Below are 23,980 nucleotides of genomic sequence, written 5' to 3' on the forward strand. Positions count from 1 at the left end.
CCCTGTGTGTGTTTTTATTTGATATTTTTAGGAATTGAATATGGGTCAGTGCTACTTTAATTTTTCTTAGGGTTATTTCATGAAGTTGATAAAACACATGCGACTCCCTCCGCTTCTGTAACATTTAAACAAAACTCCTACTCAGATGTTTGCTTAATTAAAAATGTGGATGATTCCAGATTTCTGTTTTCCACATGGTTTAATTACGGGTTTCCTCCCTTGTTCGAATATTCTGGTGCGTTTGGTTACGACGAGTAAAAAAACATGAAGATGTGAAATACCGAGATCAGGGTGTGTTTTTGGCCTACACAACTTGTGATGCAGGAGGTTGAAGGAAAGGATTGACCCAATGCTGACCCAGACCAAGCATGCTGCCCCCTGAGGCCCAACTACCCCCCTACCCCCCCTACCCCCCTGGTCCTTTTGACATGGATACCTGCATTAGGGATTTTACAGAAAGATAAAGACCCCAGCTAAGAGTTTAGATAGACAGAGGAGGAAAGCGAGGGTAGATAACAAATACCTGGAGGAAAACATAAGAGCAGCAGGGTGGGCATCGGGGCGGCGTTGCTGTTTACTTTCTGTGTTTGCAGAGTAACACAAGGCATGCCACTTGCTGTATACGCACATTCATGAACACACAAATTCTGGAAGAAACCCGATCGTCCCTTTGCGCTCCGAGTCAGCGAATCTCAAAAAGGATGAGCAGGGACAGGAGTCTGAGATTCTCACCGGTGATAACCTTTGACTGGGGGAGTAAAGGTTAGCGCGGCAGCGTTAAACACGCTAACTCCCAGGCCTTTGTTCTACTGAGATTCTCTTTAGCTGCAGAGGTCATACTTTTACAGGAAGTCACCCCCCACAGAGGGCTACCTCCCTCAGGAAGTGACTCGGTGGGACTGCGCGGCGAGCGCCCGAGTGTCCACAGGGGGCATATCATTCCCATCCACATTGACGCACGCTGCACTGTGAGATGGCCCGCTGTAAACCCACTCACTTCCCCTTCCTCTGCTTATCAGGGGGCATATGGGGAGGCTGATAGGACTACAAATCCCCCACATCCCTGCACCACATCCTGTGCCTGTCAAGGACACATTGACAAGGGGACGGAAGTGGAGACACGGCCTTACTTTGGAGGAAGAATGCACAAGATTAATGACATGTTTCAGCTCGTGAGAGGGGAGTGTCTCCACACACCTGTTTACTCATTAAAACAGTTAAAACAGTTAAAACCCTAAAATGTAAATACATCAACAAACTGATTTAAATAGAGTGGGCTGTTCTCCTGATAGTGACTTATCCTGTTTTTCTAACCACCCCTTCAGTAAACTGAGCTTGTAGTTGGAGACCGCATTTCTCTTCTTCACGGTACTAAAACCTGTTATTCTAGGAGCTATCGTGCTATTATTAGTCTGTGCCAACGCAGGGCTAGCGTGCCTGTTTTATCTAACTACATGCTGCCGTTTGGCTGGTGCTGATAGGTTAGCACGAGTGGGAAAATCCTTGTGCGTTGAAAGTATCAGGGGCCGTGCCATTTAGATAGTCCTGTGGGAAAATACAGGCAAATGTTTCCCGCTGAAAAGTAAACTTCGTGTAGTGAACGGCTCTGCGTGCTGCAAACGCGAGGGCATGATTAGAGAGGCGATGCACACCTTGCTTGTACTGAAATGATACATTTCCACTTAATGCTGGTTCATTAGAGTTAGGCTGGGCTTAAATGACTGCAAGTTATAATCTCACAAAATTCAGCTCGTGGGTTTAAAGGAGCATGTTTTTCTGTTAATGACTAAAAATGACATCTTGATTCTGCAGTTTAGTGGAGGAAAAACATCCCGCTTGAAACGGGATGCCTCTCCTTCGGTTCTTTGTCCCGTGACAACACCGAATGACTTTTGGACGCCCTTCAGCACATCAGCTGACTTTTGGAAAGGACGGCCACGCCATTGTGCTGTTAAGTGCTCTTAGCTTTTGTTACAGTCCTTGTCCTCTCTAATAACCCTCCCCCCCTTCCCTTCATCTTCCATAGTCCATTTGACTCTCGCTCTCTCTCTCTCTCTCTCTCTAAACTGGAAAACCAAACGTGTCAAAAGCCATCAGAGAGGCAGCAAAAGAATTGAGTAGGCAAGGATGGAGTGAGAAAGCAGAGAAAGATGATGATTTCAGTCTGTGCGTGTGCGTGCATGTGCGTGTGTGTGAGTGAGGACTTCCTTTCTCTGAATCCGTGGGCCTCCCTCACGAGAGCTCCCTTTTGAACCTCTTTTAAAAAGGAAAATGGCAACACAAAGACAAGAAGGGGAAAACAAATCAATAGTTACACGTCAAAAGGTGCATTCCTCGCCCTGCACTTTCGTTTCGGCTTGTTTCCGGCTGCCTCTTTCGCCGTCTTTTCCTCTCGACCGATCCGGAAGCGACAATAAAAGACAGTTGCTGTTGTGTGTGTGCGGGTGATTTTCTGTGCATGGAGGCACAGTGGAGATTAATGCTGTGACCGTGCCCCCATGCTTTAGGCAGCTCCCGGCGTGTCAGGCGGCCCGTGGCGATGACCCTTTGCGGGGGGAAATGGCACAGAGAGAGAGAGCAGTCACATTTACACTGACATTTTTGCCATCACCTATGGCTATGTGAACAGGCCTGACTCCACCAACGCCACCTCTCCCATTGGAGGGGCTTCACCCGTAACACACACAAGTACAGGAATGACTCTTAACACAGGTCGGTCATGATGTGAAAGGTTAATAATATGGTGCAAATAACATGCATAGAGTCCTCTAATTGATGCATCCGAGTCTTGTCTTTGTTCCTGTTTACACCTGTTAACACAACACACATGGAAATCACGCACAAGCCCCCCCCCCCCCCGTATCCTCGAAGCCACATGAATCACAAAGAACCCGAGGCTTTGCGTTTAATTAACTCTGGAGATACGTTCATTTGCTTGTGTTTTATTTCTTTTTTCTTTCGTTGTTGCTTAAACACGCTCTCCGTCTCTGGCTTCCTAATCCCCCCTTCATCGCATCACCGCAGATGGAGTAACTGCTTCAAACTTTGCCGGGATCCTCGCAACACAAAGTCTCCTGTGGGCTTTAATTACCGAGCAGCCCGTGTAAACGACTCACCGGTTACTGTCGTTATTGAATCTGTCAGCGCTGATCCACAAAACTGTCATCATTCACAGTAACCAGCTTTGTGATCACAAATCACTCGTTATTTACTGTAATTACTCGAACGGAATTGTCTTTGATTACAGGATGCATCCACTTAGCTCTCCCTTGATTGATTACCTGCCTGGCTCGTTTTGTTTCTGTTGAAATGATGACAACTTTCTCCGTCTCCTTAATCCACCTGGTCATTATAATGCGTCCAGTGTCTGCTCTACAAACACGGATCTGTGCTTTCAGAGGGGCACGATCCGAACTCTTCGTCTGAAGTCGCGAAGAAAGATCTGAAAATAGCGGCGAGTCTCTCTGGTAAAGGCAGGAAGGGAAGTCTAGACTAGCCATATTGTTGTGTTGACAGCGCATGTCATTATCCGCAGAATAGTCAAGGGGATTTCTCTGGGTCTCTCCTCCTACTCAGGAATAAAAGGGAGGCGAAGCAGCGTCGGTCACAGGGAGTGTTTTGTGTTAATATAAATGTGTGTGTGTTGGTTTGAAGTCGACAGTATTGGAAAGTTCCCTCATGGAGGACATATTGTTGTGTTTAAGTGTGTATCTGATGTTGATCTGACTTTTTTAAAAGTGCACCCAGTTGGGAATTGTGTTGCAAGGAATTCCAGCATTGTCAGGATATTTGCAGGTGGGAGGGGGCTCCAGGGCCAAGCAAAGCAAACCCCCCATTGCCCCTGTACTCCCCTTCCCCAAATCTAGAGTTTATGAATGGCCTGAATACAATACACACCACTTTTTTTCTACCCCCGCTCCCTCTTGTGAGTCCTTCTTTACCTCGCTGAGGATTTCTGGGAATGTGATGTAGTATGTGCATGTGTGTGAAAAGAGTGTGTGCTTGTGTCAGCGCCAGAAAGAGTGAGAAGTAAGGCACTTTAGTGGTTGAATGCTGGCGTGTGTGTGTTTTATGTATCATGTTTTGGGTGTGTGCCTGCTCGTATGAGATGTGTGGATCCCGTGTGGAAGGGGATCGCAGGTCCCCGAGGCCTGGGCCTTGCCTCGGCAGCGCACCCAGGGTCATGTGAGCTTTCTGAGGTGTGAAACTTTAGGAGTGGCCCATGAGAGATCATCTCCAGGTCAACTGCGCTCACAATGAAAGACACTCTCCTTTTTTTTTTTTTTGCCAGACAGAATAAAGAATAAACGCGATGTTATGAGCTCAAAAGACCGGCCGACGTTCCTCTCATGCCGTTTCACGACCCATAAAACCGTTGCCTGAATAATTCGGACCGTGCTCGTGATTTCTGACACAAAGCTCATATTCATAGCGCTGACTCCTCAAGTGAGCAGAGGACAGCTTTATAAAGCTAAACGTCATGATTGTCTTTCGGTAGGAACGACGTGTCCGATAAGATTACGGCCTGGTGAATCCCTGGCTGTTAATTTGCCAAGTAGCAGAAAAATGGCTGACACTTCAGAATGGCACATGTGCCCGTGTGGAGGGGGCAGGTAGTAGTACCACACTCTGCCTAATGCTGAGCGGTGGTTCATAATCAGATCATAACAGATTAGCCTAGATAACGCTTGATAATGTCAGGGTACGCCTTGAGACAGAGAAAGGTAGAGAGGCTAGAAAGACCAAGGTGGAAGCGCCATTCGCGCTTCTTATTGAAGAAAACACCAAGAAAGAAGATTCCAAACAACGTGAACTCAGTTTAAATCAATTCTCACCCATATTTAATCAATGCAATTTAACGTCTGTGTGTTTAACCCTCAAATAGAACTTCAAACCAACAGCGAGGAAAGATAACGACGTCTTACATCTCCAACACTGTGCAAATGTCCTCTATTCCAACTGCACGCTTCAGCAGACAGAGAGAAGGCTGAGAGAGAGAGAGAGAGAGAGAGAGAGAGAGGAGTAATGAAGGAGGTGGCAGGAGGAGGCAGGGATGAAACAGGAAGTGGCAGAAAGGCTTAAATAAAAGTCATCGAAGCTGAATGAGCATAGGAGTAACTGTCTGTCTGGCTAATGCTAACGAGGCTAGTGAAAATGCATGAAGAACGCTAACCTAGTTTTTAACGTCATTATCACACAGTGCCCGTGTATGTTTGTGTGCAAGTGTGTATTTGTGATTTGTGTATACAGCGTGTGAGGGGACTGATAAAATATTCCTTCCCTTGGTTGGCCCCGGGGCATTTCAACTGCCCCTGGCTCCTTCCAGTCACTGGCCTGCTCCCTAATTGCCACACACACACACACACACAGGAAACTGGCTGGAAACACACATGCATAAAGAGCGGCAGAGATAGACACACACGTACAGACGGATGCACATCCATGCATGCATGTATTCTTCACATACAAACATGCGCCCCCCACCGTCACCGTCTTTCAGCCCCCGCCCCCGTTATCCTCCCATCCTCTCTTCTAACTAGTCGCAAAGACGTTGTCATGGCCGATCGGTGGGCCAGACCCTGAGTTGCGCCTGTAGCCTTTCCTCGTGGGGAGACTGGAGCTAGCTCGTCTTGCTGCCCCATTCTGGATGGATGCAGCCCAGGGTTACAGCCTGCTAATGAACTTAATGAGCCTGGCAGCCTGTGTGTGGAGAGTGACAGGCTGGTTCATTTGCTGACTGGCTGATTGACTGACTAGCTAAACGGCTGACTGACAAGGCTGATTCATGACTGACTGCCCTGGTGGCTTTATGGGCTGGCTAGCTTACTGGCTTGTTGCCCTGACGATGAACTGTGACGTCAGAGAGGCCTTCTATCAGTCGAAATGGCTTGTGATCAACAACATGAACACTTGATGAGTTTGTCCGAAGGATGCGTCCAGCGGCTGGTGGAGCTACAGGCGTCCATTGACAAGCGTAAAATGGTTCAGCGTTGATGATCTAAGAGTGTAAAACGGCTACACATGCTAGCATGTTCCAGTTCGATCCAGTTCAGGAGTATTTTGCATGGAAATTCTGCTTTCAGTGTTTAAATAAATGCATCAAAGATTCATTCGTTTTTCAGTTCTGGCTTCTCAAACTCTTATCTCTCCGTTATTTTCTTTGTGACCGACTTCACTGCATCGACGTTTTCCTTTCTGTCTCTACATCATAGACTACAAAATTCACAACAGTTGCCCTTCTTCCTCGCTCATCACCGTCTCCCATTCACCTCCCCTTCCTGCATTACCCTACTTCTGTCTCCGTCCCTCTCAGGCTGAGGTAACACCATTGACATTTTCCCAACATGGCTGCCAGACACAGCTTTAACACCTTTTCTGCTTCACCCTTCCTTGCTCCCACAGTCTCTCTCTTTTCTCTTCTCCCACCTCCCACTATTCCCTCGCTACCAGGGGCCAACGCGTTGCAGAAATAAGCCCTGGAGCTTGCGGCGGTGATTGGTATCAAATTGCAGCGAAAATGGAAATGCCAATAAAATTGACGACCCTTCTTCAGCCCTCCTTCCTTTCCTCCCTCTAGGTAAAGTAAGTGTCTGTAGGTCAGACTTACTTAGAAGTATTAGAAGGGGGAGAGGAAGAAAGTGATATTCAGAGGGGTAATGGCTTCCCCCTCTGGTTTAGTGCTTGAGTTACAGGTGACAAAAATGGCCAAGATTTGCTTTAAATTCATAAAGTAGGTGTCATTTCAACGCCTCATCCTTCTTCAGGCTAAACGCTTTAATGAGATCTCGTCCTTGTTCGACATGAACATAATTAGTGTTTCTGTGCTCTTCTGACATTTCCCAGTGAGAATTCCTTAGTATTATGCATCATTTTGATTAACTGCAGGTCTTTGGGGTTGTTTTATACATCTGTTACGGGTCTGAACGATTGTAATTGCTGAATGCGCACCGTTTTATTCGCCGAGCATTCAAACATATGATGCAGTGAAACAGAATACGGCTAATGGCGTGTTACTATGTGAGGTTGTGGCAACGTTGAAGTCAGAGAGACAGCACGCCCCCCCCCGTACGGATTTCTGGGAGCATCCCGTTTTTGTTTTTTTCTGTCTGCCCTTTACTCCCCCCCCCACAGACACACACTTTTCACGATTTCTCACCTACTGTGCTTGCCTGCACACCCACTCTCTCCCACTGGCATTCCCTCAGTCTCTCGCTCATGATCTGAGCTGGTACTCTGGCCGTTTGCTTCTCCCCCCCCCCCTCTGCTCACATGGGACAGGGCCCTGGGTTTGTTATTGTAGGCTTTGCTGAACATGAGCCGGTCTTTACAACGGATTGAAAGCATTTGCTTCCAATGAAAATCTGGTCTTAGATTACAGGGCCTCGGCTCGACTCGGCTCGGCTCGGCTCGGCTCGGCTCGGCTTGTCTTTTCCAGCCGCTGGAGAGATGTGGAGAGGAAAAGAAACAGAGGGGTGTGCGTATTTCAGCCCTGAAACACGAGGCAGAACACCCTGTCTTGTTAAGCTCAGGGTGCAGTTTTCCTGGGCTAATGATGGCAAGCTTAGAACAGGAGTGTGTTTTTGTCCAGAAAGAGGTCTAAGATTCGGGTGTATGGGATACACTCTCCGGGCGTGTTGGGGATTGGATGAGGCTGTAATGTTACAGACAGTTGATTGATGTAATAATTTGGAACGCGGTGTGTGTTGTGTCTGCTCCTTTTCTCAAGCTCCCTCTGTTCATTTTCGTCTCTCCTCCTACCTGTCCTTGTCTCACTCTCTTTCTCGACCCAACCGGTCAAGACAGATGGCCGCCGACTATGAGTCTTAGGTTCTGTTCAAGGTTTCTGCCTGTTTAAGGGAAGTTTTTCCAAAGTGCTTGCTCTTGTGGGACAAGTTGGGCTCTGTCTTTCCCGGCTACACCTGTAACGCGCCTTGAGATAACTTTCCATTATGATCTGCCAACCACAATATTTGAATGCATATGTGCATTATTAATGTGCAGCGGGTGTGTTTTTTTTCATCAGTATCTACAAACAGCAAGCTCTTGTTTTATCCCTCCCCCTCCGTGCGATGGTGTCACCTCCACTTCTGCATGAGGCTCATTAGAAAGCCTTCAATATGTGTGCATATGTATCTCCTTATGCCAGAGCAGTCGGCGAGAGAAGGAGAAACAGAGGGAGAGCTAGCCAAGAGTGTCGTTTGGTATGGATCATTGCGAGCCTCTCTCTCCTAATGGTGTATATAATTCAGGTGCCCTCCAGGCACGCTTTCAGGAATTCTTTTGCCTGAGGTAATGGGGAGCAAAGGCCTGGGTTTTAGGCCCTTGATTATTCCATTGATGTGGCAGGCTGGAAAAAAGTCATCTCCAACCGGATTAGTGGCAACATTCACATTAATTATCGATGAATTGGGGGCTCAGGGTTTAGCTTGGTGCTGGGTGTCGTCCTCTGCAAGTTAGCGGAGTGCGCGCCCATTCGAATGCAGTTATCTGCTCCCGCCACAGTGAATAGACCAAGAAGCTTTAGAAGTGCTTTGTGTGTAATCAATAAATAACTGAATCCAATTCTGTGCACTACTTCAGCACATTTTTTCCCCCCAACTTCCTTTCGATTCACTTCCATCGGAGAGAGCGAGAGAGGCAGCGTGGGACAAAAGTGAGTTATCAGCTGCTGAAATTTTAAGCGGCAAGGGCGCCACTTGTTTACCTCTGGGCTCATGTTTCTTTAATGATTATCGTCTTCATTGAGGACGGCTTGCATCTTTGAATAATGATAATAACAATTAGGCTTTTCATAACCGCAGATAGGGAGAGTCTCCTTCCCTCTCCCGGTTGGAACGCTATAGAATGCGTTCAGTAATTGGGCGGTTTGAATATGTGCGATGTGTGTGTGTGCGTTTGGCTTCGTGTTGAGGTTGAATGCAGAGAAAAGACCAATGGAGCGCCTTCCATTCACATTTCCTCTCAGTGATACTCTAAGCTGTCTCGGTGTTCCCCTTAGGTGAGGTTGCCTGGCCTTAATAGAGCCTTATCCAAGCCCTACAGGTTGCTGTAAGCAGCCGTGACGCCATTGTTATGAAAAGCAGCTAGCTTTGTTGCCGATGTTTGTGCCTCCGACTTCCCTTTTTTTCATCCTATTTTTTCCTTTTATTTTTCGTCCTCCCACTCCTCGCAACCTCCCCTTTTGTAGTGCCGTGTTACTTTTTCCACCTCAGGTAAAATGGCAGAATGTGCGGGGCGTCTCTTCAATAACTATTTTCCCCTCAGGATAATAAAGACTAAATCTCTCTGTCATTTTCAATTCTGCGTCAGCTTGGATGGGAGAGTGGGGAAATGCGACCTTACAAGTCCTTTGTGCTCCCGTTCTCGCTCCTTCTCTCGCAGGAAGATGCGAGCGCTTGCTGTGTTTTCAAGTGACGGGGGGGGGGGGGGGGATGAAAGCCAGGGTTATTTCTAAATGTATTAAAGAAGAATGTATTTATGAGGCGCTGTTTTCCAGCCATTGTTGCGTCTCCGTACCCATCCGTCTATGCATACAAAGCCCTCCAGAATGCCTTCAAAATCGCATTTATTCCCTTTGAACGCAGAGGCAAAGCGAATGCAGGCAGTAAACAAACTGTGCGTCTGATCCCGCCTGTGTCTTCCTGTTTCTTGTCATGTGACAGGTGACGGCCTGGACAACAGCGTGGCTTCGCCGAGCACAGGGGACGACGATGACCCGGATAAAGAAAAGAAAAGGAACAAGAAGAGGGGGATCTTCCCTAAGGTTGCCACCAACATCATGAGAGCGTGGCTCTTCCAGCATCTAACAGTGAGTTGAGCTCGGGTTCATATCACATGATGCACGATGAAGGTCACAGCCTCAGGGCCGGATTGAACTGCTCTGAAATCCATGGCATGGGTTCTTTTACATTGTAATTCAAATCTGTTTAATTAAAAGGCTGGAAAATTAAAGTTGCAAGAAGATGAAGTGGAGTTTGACGTAACATGGATCAAACCAATCTGCGAGTCACTTTAAAACCCAGGTGCACCTTCAGGTGGATCGCAGTCTGCAGGTCAGGTTTTTATAATGACCTCTGCCGAGGGGGTTATGTTTTTGCCGGCATTGTTTTGTTTGTTTGTCTGGTAGCAAGCTAACTGAAAAGGCTACGGATGGAGCATGATGAAATTTCCAGGAAATGTTGGGAATGTACCAGGAACAGATTATTGCATTTTTTGTAAACATTGCGTTCAATGGAGCTTCAAAATTTGTTCCTCAATACCTCGGCCGATTATTGCCTGATGTTTATGGAATTGGACACAGTCATGAGCTCAAAAGGCCGGCCGACGTTCCTCTACCCACCAAATTTCATCCGGATCAGATCCAGAATGAGGTCAGGGGAAAATATTAAATCAAGTTCAAAATGTGCCACTCGGGCATTGGCGAGGATGCTTGTGTTGTCATAGAGCCCACAGACTTAAAAAAAAAAAAACATTCACACACTCAAACACACATTCTCCTGTCTTGTTTTGTCACAAACACACTTGCACACAGAGGAATACATGCACGCAGGCTGTCGAGCACTGACACGCTCATTGAGACCGAAAAAGGTTGAAGTCAAGGGGAAAAGCCTCTGGCCCCAGTCGTAGATGCGTAGATTAACTTTATTCAGAACGAGTCTGCCGCTATTTAACGGATGCCTGCTGTAGGCTTGCGGTTTGGCTTTATTTGTACTCAATTACAGGGTACAAATAAAGCTTGTGCCGGCTGACGGCAGGAGGAATTGTTTTTTTAGGGTTGGGAATAGTTTAAATGATATACATGATCGGTTTACCGGTAAAGCATTGGTCATATCTCATATGGCAGCGAGGAAGGAGGATAATATTTTATCCTAATAAGTGTCCTCTTATTTATAGGCCATCTTCTGGCTACTGGAAGCTTCATCTCACGGAAGCTTACAGAAAGACAATCTCGCTAGTTCATCTCTGAGAAATTGTCTGTGAAAGCGGCCGCTAGCGCTGAGACACTTATCTGTCTCTGGCTGTTTGACCCTCTACGGACGGTAGCATGTTAGCATGCTAACAGCTCTCTTTGAGTGAGGTGAATTAAAATCCAGGCCAGTCACTTTAGAACTAACCAACGTTAGCGTGTGTGGTTAGCGATGCGGGTTTTTAATAGCGTGAATAACATCCCACAGACTTGGAAAGTTATGTTGCCCGACGAGTTTCCAAGCACAACAGGTTTCAAACCGCTGAATCGCAGCACGCCTTTTCCTCACTGATTTAAACCGTCATCCGATGGCGCTGGTTTGAGTTGCATGACAGGGAGGATGATGGGTAAAGAAATGCAGCGGTTGGATTATGGATTGGCTCCATCGTTTTTCTTTATCTAATTTTCGTTTTATACTCTCTGTCTTTGTGCTCTCTTCTTTCCGTCTCACACTCACCACCTGGCACTCACACATTTACACACATAAACCTCCTCCTCCATCTCCTTGACCCCAACCAGTTCACCCCCCCCAGAAACACGCAGGGCTGCAGAGAAAGGTGTTTGAAACACACACACGCACACATCCTGTCGGCACACACTGGTCTATTGAAACACACCTCTGTGTCGTATTACACCGTGAGTGTGAGCTTAGCGGAGGCTTCTGCCCTGTCGGATCTCAAACAGTGGGAAGGGTAAAAGTGTGGCGTCGAGGGGGGGAGGGACGAAGAAGAGGTGAAGCGGGTGATGAGGAGGAAGTAAAATGACATCATGCACACATAAAGGCACAAAATGGTGCGTATGTGTATGTGTGCACTCTCCTAAGGCAGTTCTTCCAGTACAACCCCCTCAGAACTGGGAGGTAAACTGGAGGGGTTGATGGAAAACGCATCCAGCTTACCCTGTTGAATAAAACCAGGTAGCAACGAAGCCGAGACGCAGAGAGGCGACGGCTTTCTTTGTGCAAAATGTGGTCTTCATTTTGGGAGACACAGACACAAACAGCGCCGCCGGTATCAGACAAATGCGGGCAGCGCGCTCCTTCGTTTTACGCCGGTCATTCGTCGTGTCACCCTAACAGAAACTGTTTGGTCCCTGCAATGCTAAAAAGTCATCGGACATGGAAGAAGTAGAACAGAAAAGAGAAGCGTAGATGTTTGGGCGCCCATCTTGGTGCATTATCAGTTCTTCGCCCTCACACTCGGACCCTCAGGGGAGCTCCCATCGTACCGAAGCAGAAGGGGAAGGCGGATGGTAAACCGAGTGTCCAAATGTAGGTGGTTTAGATGCCTGTCTTTATTTTAAAGGATTATCTGGAGACATCGAGGATGTCTTTTTCTACCTGAACCGACGGGTAGACCTTTGAATATATTAGCAGTCATTTGGTTTTGCTGACTTGGTCTGCGGGTTTGCTCACTGCAACCATTGAGGCAAGCCTTGGGAGTAAGCGGTAGTAAGTTTCCTCATTTCTCTTACGGTGCAGTTGGAATCCACCCGCCCCCGTGGCCCCTCCCGCATCACAAACGGTATTTTCTTGTTTAATTTAACAAGAAATGAGTAGTAAATGAAAGCTCGGGCCTCCAATCCCCAACACGCCCTGCGCTCTGCTCTCCATTCCCTTATGAAAAGGCAATTTGTGAAATTATGTGATAGAGTAATTAGATGGAATTCACTCCCCCATCTCACCGCTACACACACACACACCACCCTTTTCCCCAGTTGGTTTGTTGCCCTGCTGAGCTGAAGTCAGTGTGTGTGTGTTTGTAGAAGCGGAAGAATGGGTGGTGGTGGTCGGGGGGTGGGGGTGAGAGCGTTAGCGTCATGGCAGGCTGGGACACAGTCTCATGCACATTATCACTAACGCTCTCATTCTGCCGCTCCTCCTCTCCTATTTGTACACAGACTCGGTGAAACGAGGGGCAGCCGTGATCGCAGCTCGTAAAAGAAGCCAACCCACAAAGCCTCAATGAGCCCCCCCCCCCCCACACACACACACTTTTTTAAATGTGTAAAATGCATAGAAAAAGAGTGTATGAACAAAAAATCCAACTGGAAGGCATAATCCCCCGTTAATACAGTTAGGGTCGAATTTACCCGCTCATGTACGCAGATGTAGCCGAGCTGGGGGCGGGGGGGGGGGTTTCAACACAGCAGCGTTTTGAGCAGAAACAGGTGTGAAAGGCAATATAATTCATTTCTGCGCAGGCAGAGGGGGCCAGGAGCCTTGCTGTTGTGGGTCCTTAAAATCCAGACTGGGGGTGGACGGTGAGAGGAGGTGATGGATGGATGGATGGATGAACGGATAGGGGCTCTAATCTTAGTGGCTCGGGTCGGGATTGGACAGAACAAAGAACAGGGCAAGGATGCAAAAGTGCTTCCTCAAGGTGGGGGGGGGGGGCGTCTGTGTTTAACCGATGTAATGGTGCACGGTGTAAACCAAAGATTTATCAGCCAGGGGAGCACAAACCAGATCTGTAGAGTCTCCCCGACAAACGTATGTGGTCGGCCCGGGACGCCGTTGATCTTTGACGGTTTATTGCAGGAGGGGGCCAAACTGTGAAGCATCACAGAACTCCAACCGGCCCAATCGATTTTACACACACAAATTTGTCTTTAATTTTGTTACAGTTGTTTGTCAGAATTTGGTTTGAGGCCGTTTTCGTCTGTGCTCCACAGTCATGCCGATAAGAAGGGAAGGGGGGGTGGCTTTGTGTGCGACAAAGACAGAATGGATAAGGCCGGAATAAGAAGTTACACTTCTGACCGTTGTCCTGTGATTTTTATTAGCTTTTACTCATCTTTGTTATCTGTTTTAGGATGAAAAATAGTTTCTGTTCATCATCCAAGTCATCGGGATGCCTCGATAACAACTTGGGAGAGACAGCGAGACTCGAGCTTAATGAGTCAGAAGCCTTTTTGTACGTGTTGTTGTTGTTTACTTGGAAATGACAAATTTCCATCCTCATACTGTAAAGTAACATCGTGGTCTGGTGTCTCCGATTAGGTCTTGATTCAATAGGAGTGGCCGTCAGAATCTGAGGCGCCACTGCATTAGGATTTCATAGAAGCCTGAAGAGAATTCCTGGCATGACATGAGAGCAGGCGGAAAACAAGAGAACAACTTCGCCTTATTTCCGACGTTTTTATTCCTTTTCAAATACTTTATCTCTGGTTATGTATTTGGCTTTGGGCTGTGTGTGTGTGATTAATCCTCTTCTTGCGCGTTTGAAAGATGCTATTTCGTACCAATCGAAGGGCTGGTCGGTGTCAAAGAAGAGGCAGCTGAGTCAACCTGCCCTACCCCCATAATACCCCCCCCCCCCCCACCCCCGCCACATTACCCCACACCTTGTAATGAAAACATCATCAATTATCCCCCTTGACAGGCCCCAGGGACCAAAGGGGGCTTCTCTTTGTGGACTGACCCTCACAGATTCTCAGACCCGCTATTCCCAAACTTTCTGTTTGCAACCGTTTGAAGAGTAGATGGGCGGATCAATATCCAAGAGGGATTGATAGCGAGCCACGGAATGGTTGATAGCATCACCGGTCCATGAGCGAATGCTAATATGCGTCTGTGTGTAAGGTGGGGTTCTGTGGTTGTTGATGGAAGGAGGAGGGTGAGGGTACGACTGGGGCAGAGGGAACCCATCAGCCCTGACAGGGGCTCCTGAAAGGCCATCTGGTTCATGATTGATGGATGGAATGATGGATGGATAAACAGATGAAGAGATGGACAGAGGGATACAGTAGCCGGGGGGGGGGGGGTGACCAACACATGGCAGATGTTGCCGGTTTGAAGTAGCATGGCGTTGGTGTTCCTTTGTCATTTATTGCATCGGCTGTTTCCATGCTGAGAGGCGTCTTTCTGACTGCTGAATAACTTATTGCGTTGTGATTTAGTCTGTTTTCTGCACTTTAAATCAGTATCCCAGAATCTTCCGTACCGGAATGACGACTTGTCCTGACCACCTCGGTGAGTTTTAGAAATGCAGGCCTCTGAGGAGAGTTCAGGTGTTTTGTGTCAGAATCTTATTTATTTAAATAAACAATGCACACTGGAACATTTGCCTCCAAAGCTCTGACCTCACAGACACACACACATGCACACACACACACACAATTATATCAGTTCTTTCCTCTCTCTGCTTCTAGAAGCGTTTTGTCCCTCTTTTTTAAAGCCCATAGGGGAGGTTACCTTTCCATTTTTTTCAGCTTTGAACTTTTAGGCAGAGACCAAAAGCAAGTGTATGCATCTTTGTGTGTGTGTGTGTGTGTGTTTGTGTGTTGCTCTGGTCTCCTCTGTTTGATGTGTTTGCTTGAGAACGTGAGAACTTCACGGACCTTTAAGGTCAGTTAGTGGCACACACACAAATTAATTTTGTAGACGCAAATGTATTAAAATGTAACGTTTAAATGATGCAACATTGGTTAGAGGATGTTTTATCTCACTTTCATTTTTCATTTATCTTGCCACCGCTTCTGTCCTCCTCTTTCTTCCATCCTTATCCCGTCTCCTAATCCTCAAACAATTTCATAGTTGGGAAACTATGAAACAGTTCAATGTGTGGTTCCATTGTACGTCTGTTTGATTGATGACTTCATAAAGCCTTGTGTTTCACTCTAGTCCCAGTTTTCATTATCAGCCGCACGTGTGCGTGTGTGTGTGTGTGCAGCAGCATGGACATGGCCCAATAACTTAGATGTGTGAAATCATTCTTAATGATTTGCAAGAAGAGGGCTTACTCCTAGCCATCACACGCACACACACACGCACACACACACACACACACACACACACACACACACCCCCTGGGTGGGGTGTCGAGTTCCCCATCACTGTTTATTGGAGAGTGAGTAGCAATGTTAGCGGCGTAGCTAGCACTACCATTACTTAAAAATACGTTGCTTTAAATGAATCTTTGGCAAGGAAATGTCGACCAACTTTTAGCATACACTGTCTGTGTCGCGTTCTGTTCAGCTGGTGATATATAAAGTCGGCTAAGTGTGAAATCACGTTAGCACTAGCTGTTAGCCATTATCCATTAGGCTGTGTTTGGTGATACAGAGGATTGTAGGCTCTTTTCTGGCTGGAGTCAGCAGCTCAATACCTTTTACTTACAGCAACTGCAGCAGGCTGCCCTAGATACATTTGGTGTTTGTGTGTGTGTGTGTGTCTGTGTGTGTGCATTAGTGCATGTATGTGCGACTGCATATGCAGTTGTTCTATTATTTGTACGTGTCAGCTTCACGTCTCTTTTGCCGCTGCTCTGTAACAGTGTGTGCGTGTCTTTGTGTCTCCTTCCATGCGTGTGCCCAATGGATCCCGTGGCTTTGCCGTTGTGGTAATCAGTTTGTGCGTTGGCTGAACTAATTTATCAATTCAGTTCCTCCCACTTGTATTCTCTCCCATGCGTGAACCTTCGCTCCTTCCCCTACGCTCTGTCTCTGTCTCCCTCTCAGACAAAACACTTCTTTCTGACAAGCCATAAGGGTCTCCTATCTTTTATGCATGCCTTCTGCCTCTCTGACTCCTCGCCTCCTTTCTTCCGTGACTCCCTCTCGCTCATTCCTCCCCCCCCCCCCTCTCCACCATTGCCTTACATGTTAATGGCTTTGAACCATGATATCATAGCAATATTGTTGCACTTCAGGTGTTTCAGAGGCATTTGGGCGGGAGCCATGATTTATAGAGGAGATATCCCTCCATAACTCACCATTTTACACCTACGTGTGCCATAATGTCATAAATGAAGGTTTCTGCATGAAACACTTGGAGGCTCTTGATGCACTAGAGGCGGGTGCAGCCTGGTTGTGAGATGAAACTCAACCAGTTGACCCAAAGCACTCCCTTGGAGTGTTTGGGTGTTTTCGTCCATGACAGTGTGCATCTGTGACACACACACACACACACACACAAACACACACACATCCACGTGCATGTGCTTGTGTATGCATCCAGTGAAGTGAAGGAAATCATAGCTAGTGAACCAGGCGGTGAATGCTGGCAGAGGAGTCGGGGAGAGCGGCGAGGTGGTGTGGTTGGAAAATCCCACATGATGTCCTTTACATTTTTCCTAGTTTTTATTCAGATGTCATTTTTTTCCCTTCCTCTCCCCGTATTTTAAACATATTTGTGTTATTACCGTCTTTTTCCTTCCACCGATGGAGGCATGCTGTTTTAGTGTGAGCAATGGAAGGGGGGGGGGGGGGGGGGGGCAGCGCTGCTCACTTGTTTGTTACAACAGATTAAGTCATTGATTTGTAAAAAGCAGTGCACTGATGGAGAAGGCGCTTCCCTGCTGAAGATGGAGAGAGAGAGAGAGTGAGAGAGACGTGTTTTTTGACTCGGGAGAAGGAGGTGAGGTTATTAAAATTGAAACCGAGAGGGGTAAAGTGGAGGTGGAAGAAACGCTGGGAGAAACGGAGACAACATGAGATAGTTAAGCAAAAATCCTAAACATAGCTCGGGGGAAAGGGGGAGTGAAGATGGGTGAGGAGGATCTGGAGATATATGAATGGGAGGCGGGGGGGGGGGGGGGGGGGGTAGTTATACTTTGAATGGCAGGTGCATAAAGTCAGAGGCGTAGGATCGTTCAATAACAATGGCTCCTCCTTTGCTCTTGTACATGCCACAGCCACGCCAACGAGCATAAGGGAGCAATTGTGAGATAGCCTCACCTAGTTTCAGCATTCCCCTGGCACGGGTTCTCTTCAGTCCCCCCACCCCGCGGTCCGACGGTGAGTTTCTAATTAAAACGTTGGGGGCAAAAGGGTAATTATGATAATAACATAATAATATCACCAGGGTTATTAGAACGTTCTGCGGTCCCCAAATTGCTTCCTCTGAGAGATTGAATTTCAGCGGCGTTACGTAAAGTCACATTTCTTTGAAAGTCAGGTGAAATGAAACGGATTCCCTGATGGTCGCCGCGCAATCAGTATGATTCCCACAGACACTGAATATAAAGGAAGCCTGTTAGACTCTCACTTCACACACACACACACACACACACACACACACACTTCTTTCTTCAAGGCTCAGTTTAGTCAGGAGTCTGCGGTGTTTGTTTTTATGCTTAGCAATAACTGTAGAATGCTGGCTCCAAGCACAGCAGCTAACAGTTATAGCATGCTGGCGCTCTCCGGGGCATCCCACTGTTTTCTCTGGGCTCCTCTGTGATACCTGACTGGGACGGGGCTTTGCGGATCCCGCCTACTCCCCATTTACACACCCCTCCATTCCAGGCAGCCCCGAGGCAGCCCACCTCCTCCAGCTGTGGCTGCCGTTCACTGCACCGCTTGGTGCAAGTACCAACTGCTTTTCAGTGCCTCCCTTCGCTCAAATAGGCAGTAATTACGGGCTTAAAGAGGTTTAGTGGTCCAGCAAACTACATAATCACCCCCCTGAATTAGCCCCAGCTCATCAGCCGCAGTCCAACGAGCAGCATTTGCCACTAGCGCTAGCTAGCGTGCTGCAATCCCTTTCCTTTATTGCACAGAGGGAAGCGCAGCAGCAGGTGTTGTGCAACATCCGGCCCCCTTAATGAATTTAGTCCCCTCCCCGCGGTGGAATAGGGAGAACTAATGAAGCGCACCCTCCCCACCGCCGAATATAAGACGCTTTTCTTTAGCGTCGACGGATCTCGCCGTCTGTGTTCCGTGTTAAACACAACACTTAAAGACTTCAGACTGTAGCTTTTGCTATGTGCAGTGCATTAACTGCCTTGCCTGTTACCTGTTGCGACACACCTATTGTTCACACCCTGCAGCGCATCAGGAACAGTTCCTGCTCCTGCTTGCCATTTACTCGCATAACCTGAAGTGTGAGAAATGTGCCGAATGATCCTCATAAACAATTATCATAATGAATAAGTGCCACAAATGATCTCATTCAATTTGTACAAGAGCATTAATGACAGACTTTTCAACCTTTGCCTCACCAGCTGTGTCTCAATCCCATAGGCAAGTGCAGTGTGAGATTTCGTTCAGTCAAGAAAACCTGTTTTTTCGTGATGGAAAAATGCTCATTAATGAATATAAATCAGAAGTGCATTTGTTTTTTTTTATATATCTCTTGGAGAGATGCAGAGATTTGAACAGTTTGAACGTTGTTTTTTTGCTAATTCTGGTGCATATATCGAAGTTTAAAAAATAAATAAATAAAAAACCGGCAGTGTGAATTATTCATACTTCAAGCTTTGACTCCGCTAACCATAGTCCAACGCCATGAAAGAGGCTGTTGCTGCTTTTCTTTTGTATTTCAGAAATAAAACAAGGGGCCGTTTATTTTTCACAAATATTACAGAGGGAACTAACCATCCTGTAGTTGGTTCATTTTGAGTCTCTCAAAAGATCTGTTTTTGCTCTGTTTTGTTATTTTGCATCGAAGCAACCCAAATCAGAGGAAATTAGGTTAGGGTTGCTTTGTTCTTCTGTTGTTGTTTTGTTCACAGAATTCATTCTCATTCCTTCTTTTTCTTTTTTTTATCCCCCTCTCTTCTCCCAGAGCTAGTATTGTTGCTGGGTCCCATAATGAAGTCAAAGGGATGTCAGTCGATGCCACCTACACAGACAGGCATTGAAATTATATCGCTTTTTCAGTGCAGCCGGGGGATGAAAGTTTCCCAAATAAATGTTTTATGCCTTCAAAGAGAGCATACTGGGTTACCCTTGTTTGCCCGTCCATTCGTCTGCATGTAGGATATGGTTCTTGGGCTTTTCCTCAAAATCACTGGCCAGAATTTTACAGCATTTATACACATGCTTTTTAGGGGTTCCCCAAGGTGTGTATCTTATAATTAGTTTCTGAAATGTGATTATTTTTAACACTTTTAGGCACATTTGAATGTTTGTAATTGTGTGTACTAACTTTGGCCATGTCAGAGGTCAGGATTAATCTGCATCAGCCCAGGTTGAGCTTTTTTCCCAGTTTGTAGGTCATCTGAGTGAATGGGCACAGCTGAAATTATAGGAATGTATCATGTGGGATACAACATGCTTACAGTTTGGAATTTTTTTCCATTATACTTGTGCTCACGTTGTAGGAATGTTTTTGTTACCATAACAATGTGCTGTCCTCCCCAAATATTTAAGGTAATATCATGCAAGTCTGGCAGCAGCAGATCTATGCTTCCAGTAAACTCTATGTTTATTAATGTGTGTGTGTGTGCGTGTGCGCGTGTTTAGTATGAATATGAAGCTCTCCTCGCCTTCTAGCAGAAAGGCCTGCGGATTAGCCATCAGGCACTCCTGATGGGCAGCTCAGTTTCTGCAGGGATTTGACCTGGAAACAGCGAGGGGAGCGGACCTAGCCTGGGCAAGGCTTTTCACTTGTACCTGAACCGGTACACACAAATCAAAACCCACGCATAATGCTGCTAAAACCTGCTCGAAATTTCAGGTTCCATTTTTTGCCAGTGACTAAACATGTAGCAGAGTAAAAGTTAATTCATCTTTGTGCCTTTTGGCAAACCTGTTTCATGGTAGCAGTTTTGTAAAGCTAATGTGGCGTGCTAGTCCCTTTTAATAGGATGCACAGAGGCTTGGGAAATGGCTTTAAATAGAAATATTCCGAACGATAACGCCATCGTGCTAATGGTTGTAGAAGGGACTGGGCGGCGGCGGGAGCAAATTATTAATCATTCACAATAACGTGAAAAAGTAACGGTAAAATATATGCTTTCGTTTAAAACGCAGTGTGTGTTATAATCTGCTGTATGTATATATAGAAAATATATAGAGATGCAGTTTTATCCACGCATTTGTGTTTGGGTTAATTTTAGAGTGGAGAGAGAGAGCGATAAGTGAGATTTCTGAAACAGTCTCACCCTGACGGTGAAGTGGAGCAGCTTCGATAAAGGAATGACTCTTCCCTTTTCCATCCTTCTCTTATTGCTGCTGAGATTCCAAGTCAAGGTTCATAAAAGTCAGGAAGAGATGACCTTTTGAAAGTTGGCACGTTCCATGTCTCTTAAAGTTGGCCCTGCAGGCAACATTAATATTTGCTTTGAATAATTTGTCCCACGGAGGTAACGGTTTAGTTTTGTCACTCTGGGAACAACAGAATAATGATTGACATTTCTTCTACTGCCCTGGGTTAGGAATGGGACAAGGCGAGCAAAGAGGGGTCCTGAGGAATATTTATGCTCTTATCTCTAAACCCCAGAGGCGCCACATATCAATTTCCATGTCTCTTCCCCTGCCTCCTCGGCCCTTCTTCCTTTCTTTCCTCCTCACTGTCTATACATCCCTCTCTTTTTCTTGTCTTTTGAGGAAGGGATGGCGAGAGAGGAAGACGGTCAGACAGGGAGGGGATGCTGCTGATGCTCTGTGACTCACACACACACACACAAATGAACTTGGTGATTCAAACACACTCAGGCATGACTTCAAATGGACACACACACACACTCAGATTGATAAGACACACAAAAGACAGAAGCAAAAACACACAAACACACACACCCTTCCTGGCACCCACAAACTCGGAGCGGCGAGTAGGGTGGAAAGTCTCATGAAAGGAGTTGTATATTTGGAAAAGACATATCATTAAGATAGGCGGAGGGAAGAAGGAAGGGAGGGAAGGATGCGCAGAAACTTTCCATCTGCTCTTTCAAAGAACATGTTATTGCTTTTCTCGCTAAAGGCCTCTCTCTCTCCGTCTCTCCGTCTCTCCCTCCCTCCCTCAACCCGCTGAACCGCAGCCAAAGGCCGTTAAGACACCAGAATCCCTCTCAGGCAATATTAAAACTGGGTGACTTGTTGCTGAGTGAGAAACTAAATCACACTGTTTTGACAGATAGGAGATAATTTGGCAGTTTAGAAAAAAAAGGAGGATGGAAACAGTTCTGATGTCCTGGCGTTCGGACCCGCCTTTTTTCTAACTTTTAAGTGTGTGTGTTATTTCATACTTAAGAACTCGGGAACATGGCGTACTTTGGAGATTCTATTCGGAGCAGGGAGGGCTGGCGAAGAGTCATAAATGGGAATTATCCTGTATTTCTAGTGAATTTATTGAAGTCTGAATAGAAAAAGTATAAAACGGACCCGAATAAATGGGTTAACAGCATTTTCATATTTCATAGCTGGAAAAGCACTCGGAGAGCGCAGACCTCCTCCAAGCAGCTCATTCCCCTTCCTCTTAGTTGTTCCCCTTCCTCTTTACACCGTCCACATGGTGATCAAAAGGGTCTAAATTGTTCTTGGTATCTTTATACACCAACCATGAAAAGTAAAAGTGAATCGGAGTTGATGTGTATTTTTAACAGATTTTTTAATCAATAAATTGGTAAATGTAAAAAAAATGTAAAAAAAAAATATTGACCTCATTCTGGATCCAATCCAGAAAGCATTTTGCATTTTTGTATCCAGATGGATTTCTGGCTACTTCTCAAAATTTAATGGGATCTAAATCAGACCAAGACCCATCTTCAGATTTTATTTCCATCAAGATCCATCCAACAGTTTTTCTGTAATCCTGCTAACAAACAGACAGACAGCTCTAATCAGATGGAGCTGATTAGAGCTAATTGTTGGTAGTTTATTCTTTATATATACAGTAAGTACAAAAATCTCACAGTTGTACTCAAGTAAAGCTATAGTTACTTTTCTCTGCTGGTAAAACATGTGATTAATAAAGCTTTGTCACAAGAACTTTTTCCCCTCAGCTGCTGTCTGTGTTTAGGATTGCGTGCCTGCCTGTCTGCTTGCGGCTAGCCATGTCTCGCTGTTTGTCTGTTTGTGTTTGCTGGGATCCGCTGAAACAGGCTCTATTTGTACTGTGTCTTGGCCCCTGACGTGGCCCCTGGCGTGGACCCAGACCCCCCAACCCTCCCCGATATCACGAGGCAGACACTCCTGCCTCCATAGATCTTACAGCGCATGGGATGAACACATTCATCTTTTCATGTTCAGCATTCCTTGTTGGAAAGCTCAAATAACAGGAAGAGCTCCGTGTGTGTGAGGCGCTGTCTGCATGTGAGGCGCTCCCGTCGTCGCCACATCAGACGACGCCACGCAAAGATATATGTTTATGTTGTCTATTTCAATTCTAATATTATTTGATCAGTCTATAGCATGGTGTAGATACTGCTGCATACTCTCTCACACACACACACACACGTCACGCAGAAGTGGCTGCAGAGAAGAAGCGGACACAAATTTGGCCAGAGGCGACGCTGCAATTATAATTTAGCGCATGAAATTAGCCTCCTTGTGTTCCCATTCCTCACAACCAATCACATGGACAAGGGAAGGCTGGGAACAACGATCTCGTCTCCTCTCTTTGCCTGCTGGGTCGTCCCAGCGTTAAACACAATCCTGGTCATTATGTACTGAAAAAAGGCAAAGTAAAAAAACAAAAAACACTGGCGCCGCACTGATTTTGCACATCTGATTGACTATGAAGGGTTTGTGTGAGATATAATTAGAGTGTCGTGTGATGCAGCAGCCAGAGCTGCGGCTCCTGCTATTGGTCATCTTGATACTGGAGAATAGCGTGAGAAATATGTCATTCAAATAAATACACAAGTTATTGTCACTGTAAAAGGATAGATTTTCTTTCGGTCCCTCATTCTGTTGAGGAAAGCTTTTTGGTATCAATGGTGTAACTGGTTTAGAGTGGCTTTCATTCATGCAGAAACGAAAGACAATTGTACTTTAGTTTCATAAGAAACCAATAAATGAGTTCAACGATCTTTAATGTTTTCTATATAGTCTCTGGTTGGTGCTATCCTCTCCTTCCTCCTCCTCTTCCTCCCTCCTCGCACTCTTTTACGACCGGCCGAGAGCGTCCAACACAGTCCATGTCTTGTCTCGGTCATGAACAGCACATTGTCCCCCCCATGAACAAGGCTCCGTGCAACTGCAATAACTCTCCCCCCCCCCACGCACACACACACACACATCCTCCCTCCATGTTAATATTATAAATCAACAAACTCCCCAAGTTCACATTTATCCAATGTATTAATTCAGTATATTTAAACCGGTGTCTCCACTTTAAATGTTCGCAGC

The 23,980-nt window shown here is 46.3% G+C and overlaps 1 protein-coding gene across 1 annotated transcript in view; it reads left to right on the forward strand.

The window, feature by feature from the left end:
- Positions 1 to 23,980, forward strand: part of meis1b (Meis homeobox 1 b) — a 62,325-nt gene that overhangs the window by 20,144 nt on the left and 18,201 nt on the right. The window contains exon 7 of the mRNA XM_068740942.1: positions 9,663 to 9,808. Within this exon, the coding sequence (XP_068597043.1) occupies positions 9,663 to 9,808 (146 nt within the window). The remainder of the gene's footprint in view (positions 1 to 9,662; positions 9,809 to 23,980) is intronic.

This window comes from Brachionichthys hirsutus, chromosome 7, assembly GCF_040956055.1.
Source record: "Brachionichthys hirsutus isolate HB-005 chromosome 7, CSIRO-AGI_Bhir_v1, whole genome shotgun sequence".
NCBI lineage: Eukaryota > Metazoa > Chordata > Actinopteri > Lophiiformes > Brachionichthyidae > Brachionichthys > Brachionichthys hirsutus.